The sequence below is a fragment of the Oryza brachyantha genome, chromosome 5, assembly GCF_000231095.2.
Source record: "Oryza brachyantha chromosome 5, ObraRS2, whole genome shotgun sequence".
Lineage (NCBI taxonomy): Eukaryota > Viridiplantae > Streptophyta > Magnoliopsida > Poales > Poaceae > Oryza > Oryza brachyantha.
This window is the reverse complement of record NC_023167.2, coordinates 977805-1004009: the sequence shown is the minus strand read 5'-3', so window position 1 is coordinate 1004009 and position 26205 is coordinate 977805. Positions and strand designations below refer to the sequence as shown.

The 26205-nt window shown below is 39.3% G+C and overlaps 2 protein-coding genes across 21 annotated transcripts; one reads left to right on the top strand and one right to left on the bottom strand.

Moving 5' to 3' along the window:
• Nucleotides 1-46: 46 nt before the first annotated feature.
• LOC121053220 lies at nt 47-26141 on the top strand. 17 transcript variants are annotated; one of them, XR_005811826.1, is made up of 10 exons: nt 19108-19803; nt 20323-20503; nt 21375-21490; nt 21578-21622; nt 22224-22267; nt 22340-22382; nt 22935-23073; nt 23886-23969; nt 25170-25283; nt 25817-26141. XR_005811826.1 is itself a non-coding variant. In XM_040524000.1 (9 exons), the coding sequence occupies exons 3-9, from the start codon at nt 21408-21410 to the stop codon at nt 25859-25861; spliced, it is 483 nt and encodes a 160-aa protein (XP_040379934.1). In that variant the 5' UTR covers nt 19108-19803; nt 20323-20503; nt 21375-21407; the 3' UTR covers nt 25862-26141. The 17 variants fall into 17 exon arrangements, 9 of the variants coding, with proteins under 9 accessions (XP_040379937.1, XP_040379934.1, XP_040379932.1 ...); XR_005811825.1 differs by having other exon boundaries at nt 25167-25283; XR_005811828.1 differs by lacking the exon at nt 23886-23969.
• Nucleotides 11045-17218, bottom strand: LOC107305577. Of its 4 annotated transcripts, none has more exons than XM_040523983.1 (10): nt 17114-17218; nt 15490-15680; nt 15322-15396; nt 14646-15152; nt 13940-14320; nt 13093-13190; nt 12942-12991; nt 12791-12870; nt 11373-11703; nt 11045-11272 (listed from the first exon to the last, which is right to left on the bottom strand). In XM_040523983.1, exons 2-9 carry the CDS (start codon nt 15676-15678, stop codon nt 11386-11388), a joined length of 1698 nt encoding a protein of 565 aa, XP_040379917.1. In that variant the 5' UTR covers nt 15679-15680; nt 17114-17218; the 3' UTR covers nt 11045-11272; nt 11373-11385. The 4 variants fall into 4 exon arrangements, with proteins under 4 accessions (XP_040379917.1, XP_040379916.1, XP_040379918.1 ...); XM_040523982.1 differs by having other exon boundaries at nt 11378-11703; nt 17114-17216; XM_040523984.1 differs by having other exon boundaries at nt 11378-11703; nt 12791-12852; nt 17114-17216.
• Nucleotides 26142-26205: the final 64 nt, after the last annotated feature.

The following is a 26205-nucleotide window of genomic DNA, read 5'->3' as shown; positions in this document are numbered from 1 at the left end:
CGGTGAAATTAAATTCCATGTTAAAAACGGTGTTAAATATAGTCGCAGCTGGACTTGTTGTGTATTAATTGTGCTAGCATGGTTTGCTACTAGCAGAGAGACACAATTAAAGGCATGCATGCAATGCATGCAGATGGCACGTAGTTAGCAAGGAAAGAGACCGAGGTACGTGCATGTGCATGCATGGCCATATATATATCCAAATGATTAGGAAAGGGGGCCCAAATCCCATGCAGTACTTATGTTTGTTACTTAGGTAGGACCAGCCGACCGGGCAAGCGATCGACACAATAGCTGACAGTTGAATGCCCATTCTCATCAATGAATCTTTTAAATGTGAATATGTGGTAGAGCCGTAGAGTAGTCCTACTGGGACACTGCGTGATCGAAACACTTCTAAATGTGAAATGTGAAATGTGAAATGTCAATTATGAGAGACCATGAAGTCAATGATTTAATCTATATTGCAGGCCATCATTACTAGCTAGCAGGAAAATACTCCAACTTAGATTCATTGTTTTACAGACCCTGGATGATGGAGACATGGCACTAATGGACATGGGAGGTGAATACAATTACTATGGATCTGATATAACATGCTCATACCCTGTAAGTTGGGAGGTGAATACAATTACTATCGGGCCAAACCGAGACAGTATACAACCCAAATCGATATGATCACAAACGACATAACGATCAATAAGCATTTTTGTTTTTGTTTCTTTCTGTGTGCGTGTGTTTCTGTTTTTCTTGTGTGCGATAGAGTTGGGAGTTTTTTTTTACGTGGGAGGACGGGCAAAACTTTACCTTTAAAGTAGTAAAGATATAATTAAAAGTATTTTTTTATATGATGACAATTTGTAAATGTTTATACATAATACATCATAAAATAAATTAACGGTGAAATTAAATTCCATGTTAAAAACGGTGTTAAATATAGTCGCAGCTGGACTTGTTGTGTATTAATTGTGCTAGCATGGTTTGCTACTAGCAGAGAGACACAATTAAAGGCATGCATGCAATGCATGCAGATGGCACGTAGTTAGCTAGGAAAGAGACCGAGGTACGTGCATGTGCATGCATGGCCATATATATATCCAAATGATTAGGAAAGGGGGCCCAAATCCCATGCAGTACTTATGTTTGTTACTTAGGTAGGACCAGCCGACCGGGCAAGCGATCGACACAATAGCTGACAGTGTTATTCGCCCAAGTGGCCTTCTTCTATGCATTGACAACTATTGCTAAATTGCTTGGCGCACCTAGCAAAGGCTCCACCAACAACAATCTGATGGATCATATCACCCATTTGCAATCTTTGTGTATATATATGGCACATATTTGCAAAGTACTAATTCGATTAAATTTCTTAAATTCCGACAACCACTTATATTTTAAATGTTTAGGTTAAATACAAAACAAATGATATACATAGAAAATTTATTATCATAATATCATAAATTATTTTATTTTATAAATTTATTCTAACAAAAGATTTGGCTATTGAAAATTTTAAATGTTTAGCTAAATATTATCCTAAACGATAAATACATTTGATTGGTAGGAAAATAGATTATTATTTAATATTTGTTCTACTAATTGGTTAATTAACCGTGGCCTCTTAATCATATATATATCGGACATCGATTGCGTGCTGTAATGTGACTCGAGTTGTTAGTGGTGAAGTTCGCACGCAGTGGACAACGATATATATAACCCATCCCGTACTGCCTAACACAGACGTACTGGACAAGAATGCAAGGAGGCAACAATATATATATTTACCTATAAATATATAGGTACAAATACATAGGTAAATGTATTACCTATATATTTATAGGTAATATATAATATAATGTAAACAAAAACACATGATAATTAAAAAAAAGGTATTTAGCTATACTGTATATGAAACATATATATTATAAGGCAGTGATAATATTTTCCGAGCTAAAAGTCTAGGTAAATTATTAGATACAAAGATTAGACATAGGCATACCGAGAAAGAGATTATCTATCTTTCAATTATTAACTATTACATTCATCCCCCCAAAAAAGCCAAATTTAGCTATCTATTTGGTCGTGTAATTTATCTAAATATATAACCAGAAAATTGTCGTCGACGGATCCAACACGCAGGGGAGTAGTAAGATATGGGGAGGAGGCAGCGGCTCCAGTAACAAATATACTGCATGCAGGATGTGGATGGCCATGATGAAGGGATCCGAACAAGGTTACGGTGGTGGCGGCGCCAAGGGGATTCAGCCTTGGAATCCAGAGAGAGCCATTCATTCTCATCTCACACTAAACGGACTCATGCTCCTTCTTTAGGTAGTTTTGGTCTCCAAGAGCTTCATTCAATCTGTGGAGTGAGAATAGTCATTTTGCTTCTGGCAATTAAGAACCGGTTCGTAGGAAACCCTAGAAGTCAATTATTGGCTACACAAGCTAGAATGAGCAACGGTGGGATTTGATATGTAGCTTCAAACTATATTACATATCTAGATAAGGGAAATTTTTTATTAAATAAACATTTTTATGAAGTAATTTTATTAATAAACCACCGGGAAAAAAATTTTAAAACTGAACTTTTTGGTCACACAAGTCTAATTGGCGTGGCCAAATGATGCTGCCACGCCAGACCTGCCCCCGTGGCAGGCGAGTGGCCTCCGTGGCTCGCTGGTGGCGGGCGAGTGATTCAGGATTCACAGTTACAAAATTTGACAATTGTTAGAAGATCCAATACATACATAGGAAAACTTAGACTGTTTGGATCCCAGTGACTTTTTTTAAGTCCCTGTCACATCGAATGTTTGGACGCTAATTAAAAGTATTAAATATAGACTATATACTATTAATAAAACTCACTTCGTACTCTGCATTATTTTGCGGGACGAATCTATTGAGCCTAATTAATCCATGATTAGCGAATATGATGCTACAGTAAACATTTGCTAATCATGGCTTAATTAGGCTTAAAAATTTTGTCTAATGAAATAGCATTTATTTATGCAATTAATTTTGTTACCAGACTATATTTAATACTCCTAATTAACGTCCAAACATCCGATGTGACAAGGGACTAAAAAAAGTCTCTGGATCCAAACAGCCACTTAATTTACAGTGTGCGTGCCGTATCAAAATTCAGGACAATCCATTCCAACCAGTAATACTCCTTCTGAAGGAATGGCCACGATACCCATTATCTAAAAGTATATTTTGAAAAGGTATAATTTGTGGAAATAGAATCGTAGGAGTACGGTTCTAACTGCCACGTGGACTTGCACGTGCAGTTAATAATTAATGGAGCAACTATAAGCATGAGTACAATAAGTTGTCGTAGACAGGGTGTATATATAAGGATCGACACATTAGATGTGTACTTATTAGGTAGTGGAGAGAAGAGGAGAAAAAGAAGAAACAATGTGTGTGTGTGTATATATATATATATATGTGGAAATGCAAATATGCTCATACGTTCACATGCATCAACAATCTATGCCGTTGGCTTTTGTTTGATCCAAGCCAAGGGGATTCACCCTTGGAATCCAGAGAGAGCCATTCATTCTCACTAAACGGACTCATGCTTCTTCTTTAGGTAGCTTTGATCTCCAAGAGCTTGATTCAATTTGTCCCAGGAAATGTCTGTTTATTTGATCTGTTTTGAATTTTTGTATCTGTGATTTGATTTGAGTTTTGATATGTGGAATTATGAAATATGGAAAAAAAATAAAATTATGACCTCATCATGCCCCTCCCAGATTTGCATCGAGCCAGTGGCCTCCATCACCGATGTCGGTGATACAGGAACAAGCGTTTCTCATCTCATGATTGCGGGACAGCCTAGTTCCACGTAACACAAGGTTTTCTTTTTTTGGGGGGGGGGGGGGGGGGGGGGGGGGGGGACGTGACTCTTAAGCAGGGTTTCGTTTATCACAGAGTGAGCCAAAATTGCTGCATGGTGGTAGCACGATTATCGGCGAAAATTGCGCAAAAACCGTGCAAATTTCAATCCAAAGTTTTTTTAAAAAAAAGTCATCATAGTTTGGAAAGGGATACCGTGAGATTTGGCGTGATAATCATGTGATTTCCTATGATAATCGTGGCAGTTTAGAGTGGTCGATTTTCACGGAGACCAATACGATAATCACGCGATATGATGAAAACCGTGATGGTATGAGCGGTTATTGTGATAATTGTCACGATAATCATGACAATCATCTCTTATCGCACGACATGCTATCTATTTTTTTTACAATTTAACTCACCTCAAATCACTCCACGGCCTCTTTTGATTTATTCATGTTTTTTTTAAAAAAAATATACACAACTAGGTTCATGAATTACATGACTATCATCAGGAATTTTTTTATTTTTCTATGATTTTTTTTTCATTTTTTGAATTCGCACGATATTTGCTGACCTTACCGCCAAATACCGAATCTGCCCCCTCACGATACGCACGATTATGGCGGTTTCACAAACCCTACTTCTAAGAGACTCATGCACCCCTAGGGCTCGGGACGAGGTGGGGCTTAAGTTTGGCTATTCATGGTCTTGAGTAGACCACTCCAAGCACTTACCTCGGCTCAATCTAGATTGGCTCCGAACTAGCAACCCCAAGAAGGTCTCCCCCAAGCAGTCGTGACCCATAACAGTGCTGCACGGAAGTGCTCTTGGACCAGACAACTACCGACATATGTGTTGAGGCAAGCTATGCCACCCAAACTCTTTCTTTGTATGTCTTTCTAAGGAAGGGAAAATGGGGCAATCTTATCAATCGCTACCTCTAAGGGATGCGGCACGGTAGGTAAGTTAACTCATGATGGCTATCAATCGAGGATCAGTATGGGTTGTCAAACGATGTGGTTGACTATGGACGACCCGTCTAGTTGCATCACTTCCTGCCTACTTTGCCCAGACATGGACGAGAGGGGCCACAGAACAACCATGATGACCAATGTACTCTTCATCGTACCCCTCTCGTACGAGTGGGTGGCACCTGTGACAATTTTTAGAAGATCCAATACATACATAGGAAAACTTAATTTACAGTGTGCATGCCGTATCAAAATTCAGGACACAATCCATTCCAACCAATAATACTTCTTTTGAAGGAATGGCTAGGATTCCCATTATCTAAAAATATAATTTGAAAAGGTATGATTTGTGGAAATAGAATCGGAGGAGTATGGTTCAACTGCCATATGGACTTGCGCGTGCAGTTAATAATTAATGGAGCAACTATAAGCATGAGTACAATAAGTTGTCGTAGATAGGGTGTATGTATAAGAATCGATACATTAGATGTGTACTTATTAGGTGGTGGAGAGATGAGAAAAGAGGAGAGGAAAAAGATAAAAAAAACAAACTATATATTTATAGCCAACTATAGCATGCACTCTATAAATTTATACAGGTGAGAGGTGTGGATCAGATATTAATAGTCTAGTATTAAGCATATGTAGAGCTAGCTAACTATTAGATTGGTTGTAATGAGGTGGTAGTATTAAGCTAGCCGTTAGCTAAGTGGGTTAGCTAGGATGCAATCAGCTAGCCAGTACAGTCACACTAGAATTAGAATTATTATAAGTTAAAGCGGTTCAAGTTTGATCAAATTTATAATAAAATATACAAACATCCTTTGATACTCGTGTGTTTATTTTCTGTTGAGAATGTTGTATATTTATATAACTCTTGAAGAGGTTTAACTCACAGAAACTCAAAAATAACTGGAAATATGGAATGGAGAGAGAATTATAGAGTTAGTATTATTCCAACCAATAATACTTCTTTTGAAGGAATGGCTAGGATTCCCATTATCTAAAAATATAATTTGAAAAGGTATGATTTGTGGAAATAGAATCGGAGGAGTACGGTTCAACTGCCACGTGGACTTGCACGCGCAGTCAATAATTAATGGAGTAACTATAAGCATGAGTACAATAAGTTGTCGTAGATAGGGTGTATATATAAGGATCGACACATTAGATGTGTACTTATTAGGTGGTGGAGAGAAGAGGAGAAAAAGAAGAAACAATGTGTGTATATATATATATATGCAAATGTAAATATGCTCATATGTTCACATGCATCAACAATCTATGCCGTTGGCTTGTGTTTGAGATTGGTGTGGCTGTGTCACCTATGCACATTGAGGTGTGCCAGTGGTACAGATTAGTACAGGGAGAGAGGACCGATGGGACACAAATAACCGTGTTTTTTGTTATCAAGAGAAAGAGAGAGAGAGCAGGAGACAAGGGGAGGTTGAGATGAGGCCAGTACGCTAGGTACTCCATACCTAAGTACCGTATTTTGAGACATCTCTTGATTATAAAAAATGATATATGTAATAAAAACGTATTTTTTAAAATATTTCTTGAATAGCTATAAATGGTTTAACTCAGAGAAACTCAAAAATAACTGGAAATATGGAATAGAGAGAGAATTATACAGTTAGTAATTAACAAGAAAAGTCTCGGTGTAGGTGTGTTTGCTCCGTTGTTGAGCCGAACCAGCGCAGAACAGAGAGAAACACCGGGCGGAGAGAGGGGGCTAGACACACACGCATTCGTCCCCAGGAAAGTTTACTCTCGTCCCTTCCTCTCACTACTACGGCTGCCGCCGCCGAGAGAGAGAGAGGCCGTCCGCCGCTCGCCGTCGCCGACGATGCGTCGGGCGAAGTTGATGGGGGGCTTCCCCTGGCCGTCCGGCGGCATGCTGATGCCGGCGGAGCATCCGGCGCTCCGGTCTGTAGCCCCACGCCCCCCGCGTCGTCCGGATCCACCACCACCAGCTCCAGCTGCAGCGCCCTCCCCTCTTCGCCACGCGAGCCGCTCCACAGATCAGGCGGCGACGCCCGCACTCATCCGCCCCGCGCCATGCCCGCCTCATGCGCATGCGCGTCAATCCGCCGGCTGCCACCGTCTTCCGACTGTCAACCCGCGCTGGCGCTGCCGACCCTTCGCAGCATCGTCCTCCTCCTCGCCCGCCTCCGGGATTCTGCGTGCGGTAAGTCCAATTTGCACTTGCAGCCAGTAGTTAAGAGCGGCGTTTCAGGTTAATTCATATGCTTTTCCATCTCTCCTCTTTGCAGCGTCTCATGAGTACATTACCGCCACCCGCACGTCCTCCCTCAACTCTCTGCTGCTACCGGACTAATGAGCCAGTGAGCTTATCTGAGTTCCCTATCAGCTATCGTACCCCACTGGAGTTGCAAAATCAGTTTGATGAGGACAAAATCTCTCTTCACCAAAACCTTCATCTTGAAGAAATGAAGGATTTGTACTATACATTGGTTCGCCCGGTCTTAGTGGCCAGCTGTCTAGTCACCGAGGACCCCATCGATAGCCCTAATACCAGAGCACTAGATAGCACACTCTGTGCTAATTTTAAGAAGCCTCCTGTTTACTTATCAAGCCTGTCTTTGATGAAAGTGCTTACTGGACTTGCTAGAAACAAGTGGTGTTACTTGATAGAGTTTTTGAGGATCAATAGGGTGCTAATATGTGAGAATTGGACAGATTCATTTGGAAATTTGGAGTGCTTAGTACATGATGACTGTATAACCCTTTCAATCGATGGTGAGACCGTTTACAAGGGTCAGTGTGATGCTGGATACAAGAATGGGAAAGGAAATCTATGCGCGATCATAACGGCCGGGTCCAATGAGATTGTGGATTGCACAGTTCATTTAGGAGTACCTTGTGACTCGGCGCCACACGCTGAGTTATGGGCAATGTATGTGTTGCTCAGACGGGCGATTGATCTCAAGGATGTCCGCTTCTTTCATGTGAAGACGGATAGCAAATTTGTTGATGACACCATGTGCGAGAAATACCCCATCAAGCCAAATTCCACCCACCAGGAAATTTGCGAAGCGATTAGATGCATGAAGAGCTACTTCTCACGCTTTCATTGCAGATGGGAACCAAGGGAGAATCTTCATTTAGTTGATAGCCTGCTTAAGCTGATGAATGATCGTAAATCACCAACCTTTGAGGAGATAAAAGCTGAATGGACAGACTACCTGCTACAGAAGCCACAGTTTCGAGCTCACCAAGAGAGGATGAGGTTTAGGAAGGAATACATTAGTACGTGTCTGCCTGCCTCCCTTTGTTTATTATATTGTACCAGTTATTCTCATTTTTCTATATTGTAACTAACTTTTCCATCTATTGTTACAGACAAGGCACAGCCAGTGGGTACCATCACTCTCCACCGCATGTACAAGGCCATCGTCAAAAACTGTCAAGAAAGCAGAATAGATGCAGTTGCGAACATCATATTGTCGCTAAACCCACCATACGCAGCTGTTCTTATAGGAGATCACAAGACAGCAGTGTTAGTAAAAGGGGAGTTAGAGAAGTTGGAGGGGTTTCCTGGGAAGTTTGACATGTCAATTGATGAGGTCGATGGATGTTGCTTTCTCACCTTGTTAAGGGTTCCGTTGGACAAGGTTGATAGAACATTGGATGTGATCTTCAATGCTGAGTTGAGTGGGCTTTATAAGGCAGCAGACAACTCTTTATGCGTGAAGCTGTTGACAGCAATGGATGATGATGCCAACATGCTGGAGTTAAGCCCAGTTTGTTTCTTGTACTTCCATGGAAAGAATCCAATTAACTTGTAAGTACCAAACTTTCTTTAGTTGGACTCAACATAGTTCTCTTCAATTCCTATAATTTATAATACATATTATGATATCTGAATTTGTTTGTATTTTTTAGATCTTCTAGCTCAAATGACTAATAGGTGCTGGCTGCATGTTATTTAGTACCTCGGGCAGGGAACTCTACTCATGTTGATATGCAGTTGTAGTTCATGTTATAGTTTTGACCTGTTTTTTTTTTTTGAATTGACCATAGGGAGAGCTAGACACCCTCATTTTTTGCTTCTGCTTGTGCTTATAAATCAAAAATTGAATTTTCAACTTTAGATTTAGAGTTGATTTTGGTGTTTTTTCATCGAAGTTTATTTTTTAACCTTAGCTTTTAGATTGCTAAGAACATGTATATAAAAGTTTTATTCATAAATTATTTTTTGTTTACAAATATGCCGTAAGCCAAACAATCACCCTCAGAGTTGGTAATAGTAGATTAGGATTGATGTTGTTGGCAATTCAGAGATAAGTTAGCTTTAACTCTTCTAACCTTGATGTTTCGTATCGTTTCTATGTTGATGCAGTGGGGGGAAATTGGTGAGACCTGAGATCGGGCTTTTGTAGAGCAGAAGGCAGGACTTAGCTGAAAAATAGCTGTTTTTTTTTGTCATTTAGTTGGTTGTTAGTGGTTGAGATATCTAGACTTGTGGTAAGGTTTAAAGTTAGTTCCTGTAAAATATTTGGAGTTGGGTTTTGTTGGATGGACAGATTGTTCCAAGATGTATGTACTTGTATGCAAAGGTGAAACCCTAGCACCGAGACTTCATTCCAGACTTGCTTTATAAGATGCAGGGCCTTGAGCCTTACATCTAAATATAAAACTTCGATATGCAGTACATTTTGTGAGTTTCAAACAGGTGGCATGTTTTCTTTGTGATACTGTAGTAATGCCCTTATATATGTGATTTCGTTGTCTTATTTAAATTCCTATTTATGTAATATTTGCACGTACTGTGATTCGAGCCCTTCAACAGTGCTAGAGAATTGGCACTTTTGCTCCTCTTCTTCCCATCTTTTCTCTATCTCAACTGAGCTCGTTTACAACTTCAAAACAAAGTATGGATAGAATTTTCTGTTTACATACATGTTCAACTATAATAAATTTATACTTCACATAGACGTGCAAGTTTCATGTATAGTTGCACACCACCAGTATGAGGTTTGCTATTTGTTTTACCTGGCTGGTGATGGATCAAAGGGAAAAAAAATAAGAATTCGCGGCAGATCATTGCACCGGTGATTCACTGTGTAAAATATAAAAAATGCTATGAAATTTTATGCCTAATATACTATTCAGAAGTGGGGTATTTTTAAAATCGCCATGTACATTAATTGGATATACAGGACGTCAACTCGAACGATTGTTAACGAGAGTATCAGCCTCGTCTGTTCATATATAATTTTAATTTTTAATCTTAAATTTTGGTTAATTTTGAGATTTTCTCATCGGAGTTTATTTTGTTCGCAAAATATCCTTTATTTATAAATATATCATTTTATTATATTTTTTTAAAAAAACCAAACAATCACCACCATTATAGTATTATTATCCCGTCACATCAATAGATGCTGATTAGTTGGAAAGATTATGGGGGTGTTTGGGACAAGAGACTAATCTTTAGTTTCTTGTCCTATCGGATGTTTAGACACTTATTATAAATATTAAATATAGACTATTAATAAAACTCATCCATAATCTTAGACTAATTCACGAGACGAATCTATCGAGCCTAAATAATACACGATTATCCTATGTGCTACTACAATAAACATGTGCTAATTGTGGATTAATTAGGTTTAAAAAATTTGTCACGTGAATTAGCTCTTATTTCTGTAATTAGTTTTATAATTAATCTACGTTTAATATTTAGAATAATTGTCTAAACATACGATGTGATATGAGGATAAAAATTTAGCCCCATCAAAACAACCCCTATATTCCAAGTCCATACGGAGGGAAGAAGAAGCCGGCGTAAATTACTCCCAACATTTTGTTGGCTCCTCCGTTGATCCTCTGCCCCGACTGTTCGTCTGATTCGATGAAATAGACTTAAACTATTATATTTGTCTAACGAATAAAACCAGTTTGTAAAATAAAATATGAAACTATAATTGGTGATCAATTTTTAATTTAGAAAGTCTATAATTTATAGAAAGTTTGGGTAAAAAGAGATAGAGTTCGTCTTTGGGTAAAAAGAGGTAGAGTTCGCCTTAGCCGTCCGATCGAACAATGTTAATTTTGACCGTTGATGTGCTATAGGGCTGAAGAAAAGATTATCTTTTATCTTCATCATGTCAGACTCACCTGGTCCGCTGATCGTATTATCATCCACAAATAGACGATGAAAAACACACCAGCATTAACTCAAGCCAAGCAGGATCGATCGAACAAAAAACCAATCTGTTTAAAATAGACTGCACGACGTTCCCATTCCATGCGATCATACAATATTTGTTAGACCGGTTATGCAAGTACATGAACACAACATTTGTTCAGCCAACGTCGGCCCTGGCATATAAATACTGCAGTACAATAACACGTTATCAGGTCTCTGTCAGGCAAACTAAGGGCAAGATAGTATGGTCCTACTCCACAAATCAGGAGGGCACCTGCACAGGAAAGGAAAAGCGGTAAATAAACGACACTGAAAATGGTTGATTCCCCCTACCATCTATCTTTGATATGCACTAACTTGAGCTAAAAACCTACCATACCTTCCAACTCATGCACGCTTCAACATCTTCAGTAGTGTAAATGCAGCAGTACCAAATAACCTTCTGGATCGATGGATGCTTGTTAGTTGTGAGTTTTTCCCGAACAAACCAACATGAACTGGAAAAGACCCTTTATCCTTCAATTTATTTTGAGAACTACCGCCTGTAGAAAGCTTTGGCATAAATTGCTCATAGTCCTTCATGGGTGCATAGCTTGGGAACACTTTTACTGTACAGCGAGATCTTAGCACTGATCTCCAAAATGGGAAGAACATATCCGTTGTTTTCTCAAGTTCCCATCTACTTGGTGGTTTATATCCTACAGCCTGGATCACAAGTCAATCAGAATCTGGATCTCAGAAACCATGCAACAAAAATTTCAATACGAAGACAACACTCGGAAGTATAAACATATCACTGTTGTTTTGTCAACTACTAATGACAAAGTAATCATTCAGTCATCAGGGAACAGCTGACCACATCCTAAAACTTGACTGGGGAAGGCTAGTTTTTCACTAAACATTGACCAGCAAGGACCACACACCAACATGGCAGGCTGGGCAGGAGACTTGCTGCCGGGCAGCTTTAGCATTATATCAGAAGGGAGTGGGTATAACAGACTGGAGAATTCTTGCAATGCCAGAAACAGATGGGAGAGTTCAAGCAAGGCTAAAGCAGCCAGATAGTTAGCCAAACGATTACTGGCAGACAGTCAGTAACAAAATTTATGTACGCAGTTACGACCTAACCAAACCAAAACAGCACAATTGAATTGGACGGTCATAAGTAAATATTAATTTTCGAAAAGGACTTCACGATGCTGGTGTTTGGTTCAAATATTGCATAGCCAGAATCTAACACAGGTAATTAAAACTAAAATATCAATCCAATTAATATCTCTGTAAAATAATACGTTTATTTTCCCCACTTCATCTCTGCAATCCAAATTCCAGTTGCAACCACATACAGCAAATCCCCCTGCCTCTCCAGGTGTATAAACCTGCATATAAATTACTACTAGCACAATGACACAAACCATAATAAACCCGCTGTGAAGTTGTTTAAATTAGACAGGTCAACCATTCCATAAGCATAATTACTGGTGCAGATTGTACAAACCACAGATACTAGAGTTTACCAAATCAGGAATCATGCAACTAAATCAGATTTCAAAGTAACAAAAAAAAACATCTGTGTTTTCGACTTTAAATCCACAAGTCAGCGATATTTAACTCCACTGTTCCAAAAAAACTCTCCAAGAACTGGGATTATAGAGACCTTTGCCCCCGACAATCTCAACATGCAAATACCCCCCAAAAAACAACTGGGCAATACCAGCTTAATAAGAACCAATAATGAAACGCAAAAAAAAAAGGCCACAGAAGATAGAGTACACGGCTTCCATATACTTACATTTTTAGCTTCAACATTCAGATTAGGAGATTCTCCACCTGCCTCGGTCATGAAATATTTTTCTGTTTCACACGATACAACTATTAGAGAATATTTTAGTAAATCTGAGGAAAAATATCTGATATATTGTACTGTGAGAACAGATACGCACCATGCTTGGACTTTAGCAGACTATCCGGCTCTCCGCAGTCATAGGGGCAGCTTCAAGAGCACACGGACAAAAGTAATTAAAATATATACATATATAATCTGTGAATAAAAGAAATATTTTGTCATGGAAGCATAAGCGAATCAAGTCAAACCATTTCAGCTCTCCTATGTTTATTCCTTTTCCAGCAGAATCAAAACCATGATCCTTGAGAATTGATGAAACACTTTCAAGGATCTCCCTGTGAGATACCTGCATAATTTTTTGTAATGTTTAGATAAAAGTGAAAAAAAAAACACAAAGCACATATCACATCTGGTAATATTTTATGATAGTAATGAACAGATGAATATCATCCGATAGTTCTAAACAGCTACACAACTAACTGTGTGTTATTTAATTCAATAAGCCATCATGTTCAACAAATCAGTGAATTGTCTGTATTTTGCAGAGTACATTATTTGCATCAATGTGTGCAGCAAATACAGGTCTAGTATAATATATGGATGTGTTAATGCAGAAAAAATTGAAAAAAAGGAGGAAATCCATGCCATTGTTTTGAGATACAATACATAGATAGTGTTTCTGCTATCCATTTTCGCTATACAAACAAAATAAACAAAACAAGGCAGATGGATCAGATATACTTTTGTTTTCATTTTCTTGCTAGAGAAATGTCATCGGTCCAGAAAAGCCAACAAATGTGTTCACTTTATCCATTTCGCTATAGGGGCCATGATGATGAAACAAACTTTATAAACTTCGGGAATCAACCGATGAAATTATGCATAACCTTCAAACAAGTAATACCCTTATATTGACTTTTGATACAGTTTGGCATAAGCATGAATTTGCACTCGCAATAAGCCATTGCAAAATGTACGAATAACAAATTAACTTTGGACGTCAAGTCTATAGGTGAAGGGCCATATTTTTTAAAAAAATGAAAGAAGTAAATGAAACAAAGGACATTCATGTTGTGAGCTGACAAAAATGTGTACCTCTGAATGAGTCTGGATATATTCATCAAGAGCTTCACCAGCTTCAGAAATCATAGAATTAAGCACCAATGCATTACAGAACAACATCCGCTTCTCCTCCAGCTGCCTATATGCCTTGCTATTTCTACCGCTTGTTAATCCAGGCCATTCTGTTTCTATGGAAACAATGAATCCCATGATACGATCCTTGATAATAGTAAACCCACTCGGGTTATGCTTGATGTTTCTATTAGAAGAAGCACATGTACGAATTCTCCGTTGTGCTGCAAGGAGCAAAATGGCTGCATGGACAAGCTTTCCCTCCTTAATGTAATTCCATAGCTCATCAAGAAGATTATCTGTGTAGTCTGCAAGCAGTCTAGTCGTGGCCAAGAAGATCTTCTGCAAAGGCGATCAATGCAGAACAGAATTAATTTCTTATCTCCTAGCATGTGTAATCAGCTGACTTCAAAATCTATCAACCAATGATGAATCAACAAACAAATTAGTAATAATAACCTTTAACGGCACATAATCATGAGTCTGTACATAAACCAGCTGAACCATAAAAAAGGCACAAACAAGTCTCGATACAAATGGAAATACATAGATTGGATGTAACTTAGTCCTCTTATAGAAGAAGATGTAGATATTTGGTATGAGCTCAACGTCTTAAGTATTGTTAAGTAAGCAAGGTAGTAATTATAGCAAGGGATTTCAAACAAACCATCTCAGGTAGACAAAGCAGATGGACAAGCTTGTAGATGAAGCCAAAATCCACTTGTTTGTGCTTTTGGTCAGTTAATAGATTATCCTCCAGATACTTGTGCATGCAAGTGTCCTCAATGGCAACATGGAGAGGGAGGAGGCCCTCGATGACCTTTTCCCCCGATGTGCGTAAATTTGCTGATGCGCCATAGCGAAGCAGCAACTTAATCATGTCAACAGAGAAATTTTCAGCAGCTTGATGGAGGGGGAAGTATCCGGAGCTGGTCATGCAGTTCGGGTTGGCACGCATCTGGCAGAACGCAGGCGCCTTGCCCTCCAAAACAAGCTTAGCACACCGCAGGGCATTGCGTGCAATAATCAAGTTTAATGTTTGAGGGGTGATGATATAACCCCAAGCCATGCAATCCACATTTTCCTTATACAGCCTGAGGAAGCTCCGAACACTATCTCTTTTGAGGATGAGCTCTAGTTCACCGGATATTTTGCAAAAATTACCGAGCACCACCTAGAGCAATTCATCCATGTTTGACAAAGGAATATTAGATAAATCTACCCAATTATTCAAATAATGTACCAGTAAAAAAAAGTAAGCAAACAGAGTTGCCCGTGAATATGAAAAAAGGTAAGATAGAAAAACGATCTATAAAATATAGTAAATGAAAAGAATAAAAAACCTGAGGAGTACGGTCTGGGGCAATTATATTTGTGGACCTGGAGGCAGCAAGTGCAGCCTGTCTTCGAAATACATGCTAAAAAAGGACTCAGTCAAGAAAGAATACGGGTAGTCAAATACTAAGGAAAGGGATGGAAATGGATATCATATAAGCAAGCAGTTTTTGTACCTGTTTGATCAGTTGCATTTTGGTCATAAAGTCTGCCGTCGGTGGAAAAGCAGGACGAGGAGGATATGGAGGGTTCCATGGGTCCCACTCAACTGCATCTGATGAATCTGATCCATCTGTATTTTCACTATTATCTTCAGAATGAGCAACTTTCACAGCATTGGTTTTTTCGACAGTTTGCATTGGCATTGCTGAGTCAAAAAGGTAGCATGGAATTACAAGACCAAACAATCTGGTATGCTGCTTGGATGTGCAGCTTTTAGTGCACTTCTGATAGGCAAAATGAAAGGGCGTAGAATGCATGAGGAAGTTCAAATTTCAGGGAGGCTATTAGATAATGGAAAGTCATGTGCCATACAAAGTCTTGCAGACTACTAAAGCAAACAATTGTGTCGAACACGTAAATCGCCTAGCACCTAGTTTAATTCATTTTTATAGTGTGCCATCTTATTGGCTTACCACTAAACAGTTCAACTGCTAGATGCATTCCATTTAATTTACACGATACAGATTATTCATTAAATATTCTTTCACTTCACAATACCTATCCAAGACCACCATGTGCAGGAAACAAGTAATCACTAAAGTGACCATGCATGCTCATTATTAAACAACATTCAGAACAGGCACTTGGAGCTCACACAAATAAGGGGGTGAAGAGTGAAAAAAGAATGGTAACTGGAAGTTTGATTTCCTCAATGGATAAACAACGGAAGCCAACACATCTCAATTGAATGGACAACCGTTACAAAATGGATGGGTATGTAAAGGTATATGTTCCTGTCATATCTTCTGAACTGAACTGCCATATATTCTTTAATCCTTTTACAGAAGGACCGTCTGTCCGTAATCGAGCACTCTACAGTCTACATTCCCCGCACCCCACACCCCACCCCAGAAAAAGAAATCACTTCAGAAAGGTCTCTTGTGGATGAGTTTAGACATCAGTGTGTTGTTTGTAGAATCCTTTGAAAAGGATTGTATCCTGCGCGCATGCCAAGGATGAAAAGGTGGATCTTTTAGAAGTTTAGAACTTGACCGTGTTCTAGAGAAGTTCTACAAACTACAAAGCCACATATAAGGAATGGATGCACAACCTTGTAGTAGCAACTAAGCCGCATAAGCTGCCATTAAGCTGTATAAGTGCTACAAGATGGGTTGAGCACGCAAATACAAGTCACCGCTTCTTAAGCTTGGAACTTTTTTATTATATCCACTCAAGATACCACATCCGTACATCACATAATAAAATGAATCCGAAATATTGTATGATTCTACGAATTAAGTGCATAGTTGTGCATGTTAGAGAACAAAATTTAACGTGGATTACTTGAAAAATGGATAATCAAGCCACATTATGAACCAAGTAGAGCAGAAGGAACCTAAAGTTTAACTGTCAATGAAAAGAGCCTAAGGTTTCAGATTTGACATGAGCAACAAGCTGAAAACTGAGAGTAGGAAAAGGACAGGGGGGAACCCCCAAACTTTTTGGGAACAAAAGAACCTGTTATTAAGGTTATTATTAAGGCAAATTAAGCCAGATCCAGAAGAGAACAGATCTAGGGTTCATGATGCAGATTCCAGAAGAGAAAAAACTAGAGCGCGTGGTTGGATGGATGCTCACCGAGGACGACAGCGCCCCTGCTCGCGGGAGATCAGCGCAGGCGGTGGGAGGAGAAGCCCGTCCTGGGCCGCCGCAAGGAAGCCCGTCCTCGGCGGGAGGAGCGCGGGCGGGGGGGGGGGGGCGATCGCCGGCCGGCGGTCGCCGTCGCGTACGGGGAAGAAGAGAGGACGGGGAGAGAAGAAAGAAACGAGGGTGCGAAGAGATTTGCTATTTGGGGTTACGAGTTACAACATTCAATAGAAAACGCTGGGGCATTTGGGTCTTTTCAATTGGCACTTTTGCTCCTCTTCTTCCCATCTATTTTCCATCAACTGAAATATGGATAGAATTTTCTATTTACAAATATATTCAACTATAATAAATTTGTACTTCACGTCAAGTTTCATGCATAGTTGCATGCCACCAATATGAGATTTGCTATTTGTTTTACCTGACTAGTGGTGGATAAAAAGAGAAAAATAAGAATTCGTGGCAGATCATTGCATCGGTGATACAGTGGGCGAATTATAAAAAATGCCATAAAATTTTATGCCTAATATACTATTTATAAGTGGGGCATTTTTAAAATCGACATGTATATACAAAACGTCAACTCGAACGGTTGTTAACGAGAGTATAAGGTTCATCTGTTCACGTATAATAGTCAAAATTTTAATTTTTAATTTTAAATTAGAGTTGATTTTGGTTTTTTATCATATTTTATTTTTTAGTTATTATTTTAGATTGCTAAGGACACGTATATAAATTTTATTCACAAAATATTTTTATTTATAAATATATTATTTTATTTTTTCTAAAAAACCAAACAATCACCAAACCACCTAGTATAATACTACTGTCACGTCACGTCGATAGATGCGGATTAGCTGGGGAGATTATATTCCTAAGTCCGTATGGAGTGGAAGAAACCGTCATAAATTAGTCCAACATTTTCGTGCATCTTGATACATGTTGTGGCTCCTCTGTTAATTGCTTGGGTACGGCACGGTACTCTTCCTCCTCTGTCCCTCCCAACTGTTCGTCGGTCGTTGTCTCCGCTCTATTTTTCCCTAATTCTTTTCTTCCGTGAACTGCATTTGGACCACTCTTAATTGCATTTTCATTGTTTTATATTATAAAATTTTCTGGCTATTTGTAGATTTATATGGGTACTGAGTAAGTCTGAACATATATATAAATATAAATCATATATATTAATCTAGGTATGGCTAGTCTTAAAGTCTTATACTTTCTCTATTTATTATTATTTTTTATTAGATGTTGTTGCTATTTGGTTCTATTTTAAATCAGTTATCTTATTTAATTTTCTTTTACAACTATGCAAAATTATAAATTAGGTTAAAGTACACGTAGTAATAAATCAAATAACAATAAAATAATTAATAATTATATTTTTAAAAAAGATACGACAAATGATCAAATTGAAAAGTTAACGATGTCTCAAATAAGAAGAATGGAGGGGTAATATGGAATGGGTGGAGTATGTTTTTAATTTTGGTCATCCTTGAACAATTTGTTGACTTTTGTATTCTTTTATAAGATTGTATCAACGAACTATAAAATTAACGCTATATGAAACTTTTTTAAAGTATGAACTAAATGATACTACACGCATTGCATATATGTTAGCCCAGTTATAAATTAAAATTTTCAAATGTACTACGCGCATGACATTTATGTAGCCTAATAACGAATTGGTTTTTAAAAATATTAGCTTTACGAAAATAAAAATATATTATATTTTACAAAGGAATGGATAATATACAAATTGATTTACTGGCAGATGTTTGTAGTAATATCAGTAAAATACATTACTATTACTATCCTTTAAAGGTGGCCGATTGGGGGAGATCTGCTGCTGGCCACGTCGCCACGTTTTGTCAGCCGTCCGATCGGAGATGGACGGATGGACGGGGGGGCGGGGTGTGCGTCGCCACGTCTCGGTCGGTGGGTTCGCGCCGTGCGCTCCCAGCGCGCGCCACGTAGATCGCAACCAGAGACCGCTTCTGCTCCCCGTGCGCCGCTCCTCGGGTTCTCTTCTTCGCCGCCTCGCTCTCGCCCTGTTTGCCTGCGTTGCGCCTCGGCAGTGGACCTAATGACGGCGGGCGCGGCAGGCGGCTGCTGACGGCAGAGCCCGGGGCGGCGAAGGTGGTGTCGGCAGCTGCCGGCCATGAAGCCCGGGGCGGGGGAGGCGGGCGCTGCGACGGATCCGGCCGAGGCAGCGACGTATCATGCCGGAGCGACGACGGATCCGGCCGGGGAGGCTGCGGATCCGGTCGGAGCGGCAGTGGATCTGGGAGGTAGCGGTGGTTCCTGGCGGCGACGACCTCGGCCGGAGCTTCCTCACGACAGCGATCGCGGGCAAAGGTTCCTGTCGGCGACGAGGCCCGGGCCGGCGGTTCCAGGCGGGCCGGCGATGGATGTGGGAGCTAGCGGGCATCGCCTTCCTCTCCGCCTCGCTCCCGCCCTGTCCGGCCGCGGTACGCATCCTCCGGTCCGCCTCTCCGCGCTTGGAGGGGCTGCTGCACCGGCAGGCGCTGGCCATGGCCATCCACCAGCACCTCGACGCCGAGGGCTCCATGTCGCGCCGCATCGACGCGGGCGGCTCCATGTCCCGCCGCATCGGCCCCGGCTCCACCAGCTCCCGCTGCCGCGACGACCTCCCGGACTCCGTCACGAATGGCAAGGCAGTAAGGCTCTCGCCTCTCCTTTCCTCTCCCCGCCTCCACATGCTGTCACCTGTACTTTTGTTCAACCATGAGTTGTTCTTACACGTTCATACCCAATGCCACTGTAAAATTGTCCAATCGTATGTGTATTTTTGTGTTGGTGTATTGACGCAAAACTTTTGTGATTCATCGTGTTTGGCCAATTACAGGTTTATAGCTGCCAATAGATTGTAAGATCATTTCATCATTTGGTCCTAATGATTGTCATATTTGTTTCTTTTTGTCTTAGCTTACATTTTGTTGTTTAAGGTGTTCGTTGGTACTTGGAAGCTTCCTGTTTTTATGACCATCGTGTTATTGCCATGTTTTGAAGTTCCTTGCATTTTCAGTTGGCATTTGGACGATGGCTTCACTGCAACATTGTCCTCAGATTAGCCGATTTGCTCTGTTCTTTAATGTCTGCCTGCTCTAGATCTCAATGCATTGGTGTGCACATTCGTGGAGTAATAATTTTTCCCTTTTGATTGTTCGACACCACAGGTGAACATCGATCTTTGCAATAGCTTCTCAGTTGACCATTACCCTTTCGGACTTCGGGGTCCACAACAAAATCTGCTTCTGCTAAGCGGGATTCTAAGCAAGACAATAGCGAGATAAAATTAATTGATGATGGAAGAACAGCATAGCATTTACTTAAGTGGATAAATAATCGGATTAAATGGTAAGTTGTTTTCTTGGCCTTTTCTGCTCTCTGTAAAGGTTCAGTACATATGGAACCAGTAGCTACCTGCACTATTCTAATGTCTCTCTATTAACTCTGGTTGTTTTGAAATGTCTTGGTAAGAACACGTACATAAATTATTTTTCGTTTGTAACTATGGATTTTTTCTTTAAAAGCCGAAACCCCCTAGGTTTTCTCTGTTTACCAGTTTACAGAAGGTAACACCACGAAGCAGCACATTTAAGAACACACATATACGATAGTGAATTGAAATTTCGAAATACGATGCAGCATTTTTTGTGTTTGCAGCACCTGAATATATTCTTTCCAAAATTAAGGTTTCGCAGCGAAACCTTTGTGCACATCGCGGGACCTCCCAGTTCGTGTTCTTGTTGGGCTCATTGGCCCTGATTGGCCAACAGCCCTGGTCTGGCCCTGATTGGCCAACAGCCCTGGTCTGCCCCTGATTGGCCAATAGCCCTTGTCTCACCGTTCAGACATCCATTTTGGAGCAAGACAGAGTATATGTGCGTGTGTGTGTATATGCGTGTGTATGTGTATATACACATGTATCTATCTATCTATTCTGAGAAGCTAATACAGGCTGCCTAATCCACTATTCAACATCGCCACCTCTCAGTTTGTCCACTCTCAAAATCGTATCAGACTATGATGTCAAAATGGAGACGGAAAGGCAACCAAAAAGGGCAAAAGATGTCCCAGAATTGTTGAGTTCTTTTCTTAACCATGTACTTTGCAAGTTAGGTTTGCGTATGAAGAACTTGGTGTTCATTAAGTTGATTTGTTTACATATTTGGATTTCTTATGGTATGCCTTTCCCACGAACAGTTTGTTGCGACTCTTTTCGCAGCAAGTTTAGCTGATCCGGTCAGGCCGGCGATGGATGTGGGAGCTAGCGGAGGTTCCTGGCAGCAACGACCTCGGCTGGACCTTCCTCGTGGCTGTCAAGCGTGAACCATTGAGCGGGTAGTATTCCTTGCTTCGCATGTTGGTTCGGACAAATATTCTGTTCGTATGATTTGCAGTTGATTTACCAACCATTGTTCTTTTCAGGTTTCATTCAGCAGCTTTACCAGATAAGCTTCATATAACTTATGAGTACAATTCAATCTAATTATATCTACCTTTTCCTTTTCTGGTATATATCATTTTCATTTACATAAGAATTTGACGTTGAGTTTATTTTCATTTATTTTTTCACTAATCATGATACCATTGGTGCGATTATTTTCTTATATTTATTACAGATGGCAATAGCCTCCACTCTTTAAATTCAATACCAGCTAATTTTTTCTGCCCAATTTTCTTCTTAGCTGGCCTTGATGTCAACAAAGAACTATTTATCCTATATAATTTTCATGTGCATGAAAAATCGACGGTTAGTTCGTCTTATTTACTTTCGTTTTACAAGGTGATGAGCTTAGCAAGACCAGGCATGAAGGAATACGAGTTGGAAAGCATATTTCTCCATCATGTTTATGTGTATGGAGGCTGTCGACATTGCTCTTATACATGTACATGTATATGTCACTAGGGTCTCTCTTTTAGCATTCATTATCAACGCAGGGTATTTACAATTATTTCATTACAAATGACTATGTAAACATATATGACTCTTTTAGTTGGAAATGGCAGCCCCAAATGTGGCATTATTAAATATGCCCTAAATTTATTAATCTGTCCTATGTTTCCATGTCAGATATTTACAGTGGCAGAGTTTTGCTATCAAGAATCAAACAACAGGTGAAACGAAACACTATTATGTTTTAGTTTGTTCAACTATTTAGTGATATAACACTTCTGCTTGTTGTGCAGTTATGTTCTTCATTATGGGCATCCTGCTGCACCAAATGAACGGGTACTCTTTTACGAAATCTTGTGAGTTCGGTTAATGCCTGCACATTATTTATTTATCTCTTGTACCCACCAACACCAACGCTCAGACACCCAAACCTCTTATACTCACACTGCCAGCTAATGAAAATGGGGATGGCTTGGTTCAATTTCAAGACAGTAGAGTTCACCTACCTCTCTCCTCACCAGCTACAATTTATTTTGTCCCATATGGTCTTAATGCCTACCTTATGTCTGTTTGTAGAAAACTTGAGGGTAATGATGTAATCGAAGCAACTATAAGAGTACAAGTTGATCTGGTGTTTTACGTGATCTGTAACTTATTACTAACTAGGTAGTATGTTAGTCTATGAGTGTCTTGTACGCTACCTCTTTATACCGAGTTAGCAAACAGTTGAATGCCCATTCTCATCAATGAATCTTTTAAATGTGAATATGTGGTAGAGCCGTAGAGTAGTCCTACTGGGACACTGCGTGATCGAAACACTTCTAAATGTGAAATGTGAAATGTCAATTATGAGAGACCATGAAGTCAATGATTTAATCTATATTGCAGGCCATCATTACTAGCTAGCAGGAAAATACTCCAACTTAGATTCATTGTTTTACAGACCCTGGATGATGGAGACATGGCACTAATGGACATGGGAGGTGAATACAATTACTATGGATCTGATATAACATGCTCATACCCTGTAAGTTGGGAGGTGAATACAATTACTATCGGGCCAAACCGAGACAGTATACAACCCAAATCGATATGATCACAAACGACATAACGATCAATAAGCATTTTTGTTTTTGTTTCTTTCTGTGTGCGTGTGTTTCTGTTTTTCTTGTGTGCGATAGAGTTGGGAGTTTTTTTTACGTGGGAGGACGGGCAAAACTTTACCTTTAAAGTAGTAAAGATATAATTAAAAGTATTTTTTATATGATGACAATTTGTAAATGTTTATACATAATACATCATAAAATAAATTAACGGTGAAATTAAATTCCATGTTAAAAACGGTGTTAAATATAGTCGCAGCTGGACTTGTTGTGTATTAATTGTGCTAGCATGGTTTGCTACTAGCAGAGAGACACAATTAAAGGCATGCATGCAATGCATGCAGATGGCACGTAGTTAGCAAGGAAAGAGACCGAGGTACGTGCATGTGCATGCATGGCCATATATATATCCAAATGATTAGGAAAGGGGGCCCAAATCCCATGCAGTACTTATGTTTGTTACTTAGGTAGGACCAGCCGACCGGGCAAGCGATCGACACAATAGCTGACAGTTGAATGCCCATTCTCATCAATGAATCTTTTAAATGTGAATATGTGGTAGAGCCGTAGAGTAGTCCTACTGGGACACTGCGTGATCGAAACACTTCTAAATGTGAAATGTGAAATGTGAAATGTCAATTATGAGAGACCATGAAGTCAATGATTTAATCTATATTGCAGGCCATCATTACTAGCTAGCAGGAAAATACTCCAACTTAGATTCATTGTTTTACAGACCCTGGATGATGGAGACATGGCACTAATGGACATGGGAGGTGAATACAATTACTATGGATCTGATATAACATGCTCATACCCTGTAAGTTTTTTGGAATATCCAGCCATCTACTTTGGTAGACACAGTGTTCTAACTTGTGCCATCTACTTCGATGTTATTTGTTGTTGACAACACTTGTGCTAGACACATGTACCGATAGACGACAGCTGTAATTATATATGATGCTAACATCTGAAAGATATTATTCTTACTAAATTGCTGGCAACTGAAAGAGTTCCTTTCTTAGTCCTATATATAGTGGCAGCAAAGGATCATTCTTGGATTCTATCTAAAGCAAATTTATTTTTGAAGAATAATTTTAGGTCAACTTTTTAGCCGTCTTCTTGGTAGTCATGAAAAGGTAGCTTGGCAATGAAAGTAATTGAGAAAACCCTAAAGATAATTTTAATCAAATTCTAAAAAATATAGTATGAAGATTAGCCAATTTATCTTTTCCTTTATTATGCACTATTTCTTCATTAATTGCCATCATCTATATGTGACTTTCGCCGATTAACCTATAACTGACAGTGCTATCACCGCATTGCATTGTATGTGGTATTACCGTAGAATTTTGATTGACACATTACATTTTAGCATAACGTCGATCAAAAGCAAAGCAATTGTCTCTTTCTATTACTGTTTTGTCTATTAATATGATCTCAGTCTATATATTTTCAGATAAATGGGAAATTCAACAGCAACCAGGCAAAAATAAAATATTTTATCATATTTTATTTTTATGAAGACGATAAGATATGTTTTGATAGGAAAAATATGCTTGCAGTCCTACATTACCCATACCACTCAAATGTGTCATTTTAAACCATGGATTATAAATCTTTCAAACAGTTCTTCCGGATTATCCATCACCTTCCATTCATGTCGTCCATTCTTTTTCTTGGTGTTCCATTAATCTGACTTTCTAATAGGTTAGCACCCTCATCTTTTCACTTCGTTATACTTGTAAGCCCAACTTTCAGTTTCCAACCTTAAATTTGGAGTTAATTCGGGTTTTTTTCATCGTATTTTATTTTTTAGCATTTGCTTTTGGGTCACTAAAAACACATATAAAATTTCTATTCATAAATTACCTTTTGTTTTCAAATATCTTGTCCAAACGATGAGGGCCTAAGATGGTTGCGTCAGAGCATTGTGCAGTAGCTTTCTTCTTATTGCTGCCTCATCTCTTCCTGTTCTCGGAGCTTCACATCTCTTACACGCCACCAATCCGTCCAGCAGTTCTCCGCCACCTTGTTAGCCAAATTTGCCAGTCAGCATTAAATCCTACAGTATAGTACCCGGAGAAAGGATGGGATGGGATGGAGGTTGAATCAGCTTCAACCATGTGTTCATGTATGTACTTTTAGATTTGTGCGCATTGATCCATTTTACTTCTCATAATGCTTTTTTTATATTGACTTGCCTTCGTTGTTCTGATTCTGATTTTTCTTTAATTCCCTTCACAGTTTGAATATTACAATGTCATCTGTTGAATCTATCAGGTCTTCTAATTCTACACCTAGGAGGGCTGAGTTACATGTAGTACTCGTGAGAATTATGGCCTTCTAAACCATTATACAAAACACCATGTCACTGGAAATGCATTTCGCCATGTTTTCAGTGAAATGTATGAGAATGCATTGAATGGATCAATACCAACTGTGAACTAAAACTGTCATTTATGCAAATATGTTGTGAACTATTGTTATAAATTTTTATTGCGAAATATTTTGTGAACTAAAACTGTCATTTATGCAAATTAACCTATACATAGCTTATCCATAAATATGACCAACATATAGTATGCTAGGGTTGTTCCTGACTTGCCAGTACATTAATTTAATTAATGTACTGATTTCTTACTTTCTTTTACTTGTTTTTCTCAGATCCTGCTGCAGGTAAGGACTGTTTGGATGAGGAGTTTGATGTAGCTTGTGATGTTGCAGATTTCCAGGATGGTTCTAACTAGAGATTTACCCTAGCCGGTTTGCCTATGGGTTTTTGGGAGCACGCTTACCGTATGAACCAATATGTACGGCTTGTCAAGTACTACTTAGAACCTTATTAAGACTATTTATGCTTTATGCTTAGAACCAGTTATTATTAGGATATCATACTTGAGATGATTTATATGAGACTATGTTGCATTCCTGGGCGACTAGTCCCACACGAGGATGGGTTTGAAATGGTTGAGATAACCGGGGAATATGCCTTTCGACAGTTCAAGAATTAACTAGCCGTTCGTTCTGTTTATTGTTTATTATACATGCAATCC

Bases quoted from the DNA above. Each gene is read 5' to 3' on its own strand.
- LOC107305577 (XM_040523983.1), bottom strand. From the start codon at position 15,678: ATGCCAATGCAAACTGTCGAAAAAACCAATGCTGTGAAAGTTGCTCAT. The intron at 15,153-15,321 runs GTTTTTTATTCT...GAATTGCTCTAG, and splicing joins CCCCAGACCGTACTCCTCAG to GTGGTGCTCGGTAATTTTTG. The intron at 14,321-14,645 runs GTTTGTTTGAAA...TCGCCTTTGCAG, and splicing joins TGCTTTGTCTACCTGAGATG to AAGATCTTCTTGGCCACGAC.
- LOC121053220 (XM_040523996.1), top strand. From the start codon at position 21,408: ATGTGGGAGCTAGCGGAGGTTCCTGGCAGCAACGACCTCGGCTGGACC. The intron at 21,491-21,577 runs GTAGTATTCCTT...TGTTCTTTTCAG, and splicing joins AAGCGTGAACCATTGAGCGG to GTTTCATTCAGCAGCTTTAC. The intron at 22,383-22,934 runs GTACTCTTTTAC...TCTATATTGCAG, and splicing joins CTGCTGCACCAAATGAACGG to GCCATCATTACTAGCTAGCA.